This window comes from Aedes aegypti, chromosome 3 (genome assembly GCF_002204515.2).
Source record: "Aedes aegypti strain LVP_AGWG chromosome 3, AaegL5.0 Primary Assembly, whole genome shotgun sequence".
Lineage (NCBI taxonomy): Eukaryota > Metazoa > Arthropoda > Insecta > Diptera > Culicidae > Aedes > Aedes aegypti.
The window spans coordinates 130,054,048-130,063,210 of NC_035109.1; the positions used below are offsets into that span (position 1 = coordinate 130,054,048).

General features: G+C 36.2%; 1 protein-coding gene across 9 annotated transcripts in view; it reads left to right on the top strand.

Annotated features, from left to right (window-relative positions):
• LOC5576099 (galactokinase) overlaps positions 1 to 8,306 on the top strand; it is a 182,519-nt gene extending 174,213 nt beyond the window's left edge. For 8 of the 9 annotated variants that reach the window (XM_021849466.1, XM_021849461.1, XM_021849459.1 and 5 more), the window contains one exon: positions 7,347 to 7,727. In XM_021849466.1, the coding sequence (XP_021705158.1) occupies positions 7,347 to 7,652 (306 nt within the window). In that variant the 3' untranslated portion in view covers positions 7,653 to 7,727. Of the gene's footprint in view, positions 1 to 7,346; positions 7,728 to 8,237 lie in introns of those variants that run through there. The other variant, XM_021849460.1, reaches the window with a different exon arrangement.
• The last annotated feature ends 857 nt before the right edge of the window (positions 8,307 to 9,163 follow it).

Here is a 9,163-nt window from a genome sequence, read left to right on the forward strand (position 1 = left end):
CAAATTTTTCTATTTTCTTTTTTTTACAAAACTGTTCTTCAACTTTAATTGTATGTTATAGTTGTTAATATATCGCAGTAGGCTGCAGTATATTAAAAATAAAAATAAAAACAAAATGCGTTTCGACACTCTACACATTTCAGTCCTTGCTAGATTGCATCTTACAGTTGCCGTTGAAGGAAGATTCGATATAAATTGAATTGAAAACAGTGTTATTGTGCGAAATCGCGTTTTAAGTGAAGAGCTAACTATTGTGCCCTATTGCTGTGAAGTGGAAATGACCAAAAATGCTCGGATTAATGGTTTTATGTGGAAAATTCTCAGTGTCCGGATTAAGAGGCATATTATTTGACTGCTTCGAAAGCCGGACGCACACGAATATTTGAAGAAAACTAAGTTTAATCTAGTTCATTGGGAGCTGTTGTGTCTAGTTAACCATTAATTTCTGAACATTACAAAGAACAAATTGTGTTACTTTTGTATCTGATGCATTAAATCAAGAGTGTGACCATGAATCAAACTATAGGTGGGGTAATGCATTGCGAATACAGGCGCTAGCATAAGGTGAGTGAAGTAATTTTTGCCAAAACTTTGTGTACCTTTCTGGCAGCTTCAGCGTTTTTCCGACTCGAGACTTTTGTGATTACATATAGTAAACTGTTCATAATTATGGAATTTAGAGTTGTTTATTGAAATATGCGAATATTTAGTCAAAAAGAGGTGTCCGGGATTCGAATCAAAAGTGTCCGGATTTCGAAGCAACCTATTATTAGTGTCCGGATTTCGAATCAAGACACATCTCATGTTTTCGCATATTTAAACGTTTTTTGTGCAACAAATCACTATTTTTATTGCATCATGCAATAGAATAAACATTTAACTTCATGATAAACCACAAAAAATAAAGGAAATATAAATTATGAATTATAAAAATGGTGCTTGAAGTTAACCCGGTGCTTAAGAGCCAGTTCGCGAGAGCCGCAACCCCCTTTCCAAGGGAAGTTGTATTGATGTTCTCCGATCAGGCTGAAATTTTCAGGGATCGTTATTCTATATAAAAGAGGATGTTTTGCAAAATATTAGATTTTTATATTAGGGGGAAGTGGGACAAAATGACCCCCAATGATTTCATGTCACTAAACATGCAAAATCACAAAAACTGATATAACTTTAGTAAAAGTGCACGGATTATGTGGAAATTTGGCATGATTACTCTACGCCATATATACTTTAAGATAAGCATGGTATATGAATTTTGAAAGAACTTCAAATCGAGAAAAACAAGTTTTTCATAAAAATTTCAGTGATTTTCATACCGATTTTTTTCTTACCAACCGAACTAGGTCAAAAAACTAAATATGACGTTTTGTAGGGCAACTCATGGGCTTTCATTTGAGGTATGATTCAGACATGCCGTTTCAAAAAATTTCGAAATTTTTTTTTTTTCGGGCTAGTGTCTTGAACTTGGGCCATTTTGCGAGTACCGCAACCTCCTTGCCCAGAGCGGTTGTATTGATGTTCTCCGATCGAGCTGAAATTTACAGGAGTTGATTTCCTATATAGAAGAATAGATTGCGCAAAATTTCAGATTTTTATATTAGGGGTAAGTGGTATAAAATAACCACTAATGATTTTTTTTTAAATATAAAATCAATTAAACTGCTTATAGCTATAGTAAAAATGTACGGATTTGTTTACTTTACGTTATAGAACTTGAAAATAAACGTGGTGTTTGAATAAAAAAAAAACGTTTTATTTTGTACAATAAGATTTTTTTCAAATCGACTTATTTTTTGTCAACCTAACTAGGTCAAAAAATTAAATATGAAATTTTGCAGGGGCTTTTATTTGCGGTGTACCGTGGTGAATAATAATCCGGACGGTATGAGCAGCGTATGGAAGCCTCTTATCGGTAGTGGTAATACCGATTATATCATACCGTGTTGCCGCTGCCACATCTGAAAGAAATGTTACTTCCTTGTAAAAGTGATTATGTGGATAACAATAAGGCATTATGCTAATGTTTTCGTTAGCAGCCTCGGCGGTTTAGTAATAAACGTTGTTTTATCTCACGCTGTTTGGTTGGGAATCAACTAATGCATTTTTTTTTGGGTAATGTTTTGATAGGATCGATTGGGAGGGCTACATGAGTGTGTACCTTATATGATGATATGTCTGCTAGAGATCATTTTATAAATAATTGAGTTTAGCTTAGTTTAGACTGACTGCACATATGGCTGCTATGAGGCACTGTACTGTTTATATCTTGAATGGAATTTTGACTTTTACTAGCCTTGATGTTTAAAAATTTCACGAAAGAGTGAAAGAGAGAGGAAGATTGTTAAAAATTGCATTTTTCACGAAAATGGTGTATTATTACAATAGTAAACATATTTTTCAGTAAAATCCGTTTATACGTTACAGTAGTTCTTGTGATTTTGTGTATTTTCCGACACAAAAATATTGGGGGTCATTTTGACTCACTTTTTCCTTATGAAAAGTATAGTTCTGCCAAATAGGTTTCTTTTTGAATAGTAATAAACACATCTTGCAAAACTATAGATTATTATGAGATAGTTGACAAGGTATAAATTTTTGTTGTTGTTGCTTGATGAGGGGGACTTTAACCCGAGAGTCATTTGCCCTTAAAACTATAAATTGTGCTAATTGTAACTTGGTTACCTGATTAAGAGAAAAAAACTACTAATTGAACTTTAAGACTACACTTTTTGCAAAAGAAAAAATAAAATACTAAAATCACTAGTAAGGCGAGCAAATACCTTTAAACTCTAATATGTTGCTTATCTTGACAGATAGGTCCCCAGTCAACATTTCGGTTGGTATATATTTTGCTATACATCATTATATATGAATCAAATCACTCGTATAAAATGCATGAAAACGCTTTATACACACCAAAGTGGAGGCCATATACGCACTTCCCATGACTTTTTCAGACTTTCCATGGTCAGCAATACGTTGCCACAAAATTCCGATAAAAATAAAAAAAAAAGTTTCCAGTGAGACTCGAACACCGGACCTTTGGATCCCTAAACCGATTCCATACCACTACACCACAGACCGCTACATGAATAAGGTGTGATTATTTGCCAATATGAAAGGAAGTTTGCTATACAGCACACCCGCTTTGTTGTTCTTTGAAGCCCACCGCCAGAAGATACCAACGTCGGGTGGCAAATTTTGCTAAGTTATTGCGATTTCATTTGATGCTAATCTGCATTGATATATGATCTGTCAGTTTATACAACTTGATACGATTCTAGATTATACTATTTACGGCATGGTTTGTAGTCAACAAAGTTTGTCGACAATGAATCGTAGTGGAGAATTATATACAATTTGTGTTAACATTTATTCGTTTTGATTTGACATATTGTGCGATTCTGATTTTTGACGTATGAATATGAGATTTTTGGCGCACATCCTTATACGATACGTGGTTCACTGGGTCTATTTCGTCTGCGACTTACAGACTTCTTCAGTGTCGAGTGCTCGTATACAGTGTATTTACAAGTAGATGAATAACATAATTTATTACTATACCATTTAATTCCACTATAGTTTGTTTCTTTTGAGAGATACGCGTATTTAGACCTCAACTGTAAGGCCGTCTTCAGTGTCGTGTACTAGACTCGACTTATTATTATTATTTACAGCATATTTTTGCAATGTGGTGTGACTAAACTTTTGAACTATAACTTTGTATATTATTATGTTACAATCACTATATAAAAATCATATTTTTCATTCAATAAATTTGTATATACGTTGTAGGAGTATTCATCGACACTATCACTAATATAAGTTCACCACGGAGAAGGAGGGACGGACCTGGTGTAGTGGTTAGAACACACGCCTCTCGCGTTGAGGACCTGGGACCGAATCCCATCCCCGAGATAGTCACTAAAAATTTCAGTGACGACTTCCTTCGGAAGAGAAGTAAAGCCGCTGGTCCCGAGATGAAACTAGCCCAGGGCTAAAAATCTCGTTAATAAAGAAAGAAAAAAAACACGGAGAATAGAAGTTCGTCTGGAGTAACTTTTTTGTTTTTGTAAGTTAATTGTCAATGGTAACTGAATTATATATGCGTTTAAATTGATCATTTTATTATGTATTATTTTGTTATATATATATATATATATATATATATTATGTATTTTATTCATGTTCATATCAAGGAAAGAATTGAAATAAACATATTAACCTTCAATTAAGCATTTTATTGGTAAATATTATTGTGTATTTCTTTCACCACTGGACTGCGAAGTGCGGCCTCATAAGTGCGAAAAGTGAATAAAAGTGCGGGAATGCATCGAATCACGTTGGTGTCTTCAGAGCACTTATTCTCTGATTTACAAGGAATAAGTCCCCCCACTTTTATTGGCGTTTCCGCACTTATAAAAACTTCTGCGATAGTCCAGTGGTGAAGAAATGCGCAATATCAGAGTGTCCGTCCGAACTTTGATTCACCACGGTACACTGTGAATGAAAGCTCTTGAGTTGTGCTACAAAACTTCATAAAGTAGTTTCTCGATTTTATCACTGCTCGTTTTAATATCGCTTCATTATATCACTCTAGATTTTAACATGGTTTTCTGTTCGATTTTATCACGCCACAATAATTGTATGAATTTCATACATTTTACATTGATAAATAATTCCAAACAACCAACAAATATCTTTTTGATCCATCTCTTACGTGCTTTTCATCTCATTCGCTCTAGTTGCAGAACTTTGAGCTCAAATTTCGATGAAAATTATATGGCAGAAACAACATTTTCATTATATCACGTTTCAATATATCACGCCAAAATTTTTTGGATCCGTGATATAATCGAGAAATTACTGTATTCAGTTTTATTAACCTAGTTCGGTTGACAAAAAATAAGTCGATTTGAATAAAAAACTAATTTTGTAAAACAAACAGCTTTTTCCGATTTTAAACATTTTTTTATATCAAAATACCATGTTCATTTTGAAGTTCATAGAACGTTACTTTACGCAAAATTTTATACAAATTCGTGCATTTTTACTATTGCTATAAGCAGTTTAATTGATATTGTATTTGAGAAAAAATCATTAGTGGTTATTTTATACCACTTACCCCTAATATAAAAATCTGAAATTTTGCGAAATATATTCTTCTATATAGGAAATCAACTCCTGTAAATTTCAGCTCGATCGGAGAACATCAATACAACCGCTCTGGGCAAGGAGGTTGCGGTACTCGCAAAATGGCTCAGATTCAAGGCACTAGCCCGAAAAAAAAAATTTTTTCGAAATTTTTTGAAACGGCATGTCTAGATCATACCTCAAATGAAAGCCCATGAGTTGCCCTACAAAACGCCATATTTAGTTTTTTGACCTAGTTCGGTTGGTAAGAAAAAAATCGGTATGAAAATCACTGAAATTTTTATGAAAAACTTGTTTTTCTCGATTTGAAGTTCTTTCAAAATTCATATACCATGCTTATCTTAAAGTATATATGGCGTAGAGTAATCATGCCAAATTTCAACATAATCCGTGCACTTTTACTAAAGTTATATCAGTTTTTGTGATTTTGCATGTTTAGTGACATGAAATCATTGGGGGTCATTTTGTCCCACTTCCCCCTAATATAAAAATCTAATATTTTGCAAAACATCCTCTTTTATATAGAATAACAATCCCTGAAAATTTCAGCCTGATCGGAGAACATCGATACAAGATGGGGTTGCGGCTCTCGCGAACTGGCTCTTAAGTGTCCGGATTTCGAGTCAAAACGGTATCAATGCTTACTCGATTCATTCACCCGGCTAACAATCGATCAAGGATTGAATCCTAGGATTCAATCCTCTCATACACGTGGCATGATTCATTGCATGCCTGGATTTGAACGCAATACCCACAGCAAAATAATGAAAATAAAAATGCACAGCCATTTTATTTGGCAAATAAAAGAGCTGTGTGTTTTTATTTTCTTCGATTTGTCTGTTTAAAAAGAGAAAACTGCTTTTTCAGTTTTGACTTTTGCACCATTTTTACTTGGGCCTCAATGTTTGCAGAAGCAAAACAAACATGGAAGTGAATTCCGCATTCCAAGCGTTCCTCCTCTGTGCGCTATTCACTTATTCAGTTTTGTTTACCACCGTTTGCACAAAACTGTGTATAGCCCCTTTGCAGAGAATATGTGCTGCACGAAAAGAGGCCGATTTTGTGCGCTCGGCACTTATATTTGAGCGGAGCAAGTTTAGCGTGAGGAGATAAAAACAAGGAGTCGCACGAAACCAATTCGATTGCTGGAGCCATCATAAAGCCCTCTTGAGCAAAACGCGCACAAATCGAGAAAAAGTAAAAAAAAACTCCACAAATCGTCTTAAGATATAATCTCTGAAAGGAAGAAAAAAAAAACTTTTATCAGTTTGAAAAATATATTTCCACCGAATCTAATGTTCACCAGCTGAATTGAAAAAAATGCGAAACGAGGTAAACGTGAGGTAAAATGATTCAACTTCTAGGTTAAACAATGTAGAATTCATAAAACATCATACTTCTTAGAATCACAGTGAATATTTTTTCGCAAAATTATGCACAAAACTCGTGGCGGTCGCTTTTACCCCGTAGGTGGGCAGTTTAATCGCCGCTAAAAATAATCGTGATAAATTATCACAAAGGTTTTACCCCGCCTTCCCCTATAATTATCATATCTTCTTCTTCTTCTTTCTGGCGTTACGTCCCAACTGGGACAAAGCCTGCTTCTCAGATTAGTGTTCTTATGAGCACTTGAACAGTTATTAACTGAGAGCTTTCTTTGCCGATTGACCATTTTTGCATGTGTATATCGTGTGGCAGAGGTACGAAGATACTCTCTATGCCCTGGGAATCGAGAAAATTTCCAACCCGAAAAGATCCTCGACCAGCGGGATTCGAACCCACGACCCTCAGCAAGGTTATGCAGAATAACTGCGCGTTTACCGCTACAGCTATCTGGGCCCTGTCATATCCAATCCTTTAATGTACTGATTTCGATCCCAGTCATTATTCAAATGCTTTGACAAAAATCGAATAAATCATCAACATCTCTTTTTTATTTTCATGTTCTCGCCATTCAATCAACGTCAACCAATGTGCGCAACCTTTAAACAACCCCGACTCCATTACCCTCACAATGGATGACTGCACACAATGTTCCGCAAATTCATACACATACACCTGTGCCGCAACGACAACCGGCGAAACACAAAAACAAATGGACCCCCATTTGTAACTTCCGGAAATGGCTCTGCACGCCGTCCGTGACTGACTGCGCGATGTCACTTTCCGGGGCCCGGGGACCGACACAAAAGATGGGAAAACTAATGAACGAATCGCACAAATCTTTACGGGACGATTTCAACGTTTCCTGTCACGAGCTGGACATCCTGGTGGAGGCCACGTTGGGCGCTCCCGGTGTGCTAGGAACTCGAATGACCGGAGGTGGATTCGGGGGTTGTACCGTGACATTACTTAACAAGAGTGCCGTCGAGGATGCCGTCAAGGAAATCGACACGATTTATTCGCGCAAAGTCGGGGGGAAATACCGGGCTCGATTCTACCTGGCGGAACCATCGGAAGGTGCCCGGCTGATCAATTTGGATCACTGCTGGCGATGAACGATGGGAAATTCATTGCGTGGGAATGAAGTAAGTGCTAAAGTGTCAAATCTCGAAAACTTATTCATACAGACTCAAGTCAACAAAGTATACAAACTTACTTTATCGATCCTACGTGTTAAGCAGGCGGAAATCTATACGTACCGCTCTGTACCAACTCAACTTTTCACTTTTAGAACGTTTAATTTCCGGATTTACAAAACGACGAAAGTAACATTTTCAACTTTCGCAACCTAACCACTACTTTCGCCGCCCCGCTGTATGGAGAGACAAAGTGACTTAACCACGAATCAAAACAAAACACTACTTGAGCCGATTTTACACTGGTAGAAAAACGTCGAAAGTAACTGAATGAAACGGCTTATCATTTTCTTATAATTATTTTTGTGGGAAATAATAGAAACTACCTAGTTTTTGAACATGAGCTGAGTGTATGCAAAATTTGAGCGAAGTACACGGCAAAAAAATGTTAAAAAGGTGATTCATTTTAAAACAGTTTTAGAAGATAGATTGTGATTTTTCCTAATTAATTTTCTCAAACCCGTATAAAACTTACTTACGTCGATTTGAAAAAGTAATCGAGAAATGGTTAATTGCATCCGTGGTGGAATAGACTATATAGTTGTGTAATAAATTGCTTCTGTCTGAAATGATGAGCATCGTGGTGAATCATTTAACCCGTAAATACCCTGGACGGTTTTCGTTTGCAAAAACTTGGTACAAGTTGGTGGTTTCCTAAAATTTTGATGTCCATTTTTCTCCGTACATTTTTTCACCGTTATTTTGGCAGCCAAAAATACGTGGCTTTTTTCACTATTTTCCGAAATCGTTCAATTGAGTTTTTGTTTCTTACAACATTGTTGATCATGATTATTTATAATTGAGTTGGTCACTAAATTTCGACTACTTACCACGAGAAAGCGCAAAATAGGTACAGGAAAAGTTTGGTTACCATAGACGTGTCTTCTGGCGCCAGATAATTTTACAGCAGGAGATTCTCATTTGACACATTCCCGCATGTGCATCAGTTTGTTTTGATTTAATTTTGACGACAAGCCAGTAAAAATTATCAACTAGCTACTGAATAGTCGGTAATTAAATTGACGCTTATATTGAGCTGTTCGGTAATCCAATCCGCATGGTTATTAAATTAATTAACTCATTACTCTTGGTAAAGATGGACAAATTATGGGTGAAATTATGAAAAAAATCCACGTGCTCGGCTGGAATTTGAACCCAGGACTCTTGTATGCTAGACGAGCGCTTTACCAACTAAGCTACCGAACCTCTTGGTGACCCAATAACTGAGTTGGTTACAAGTTTAGAATTCCTCTATGTAGTAGTCATGTCGTCACTTGAGTGAGAACGACACGTTGATAGCCTTCCCACATCTTTACTCTTCCACAATACAGTTGTTGTGGAAGCGATGTAGGTACGATAGGCAAACAGTTTCAACACTAAATAAATCGCACTCGCTCTTCTCGCGTGTGTATTTAACATGAGATGGATGG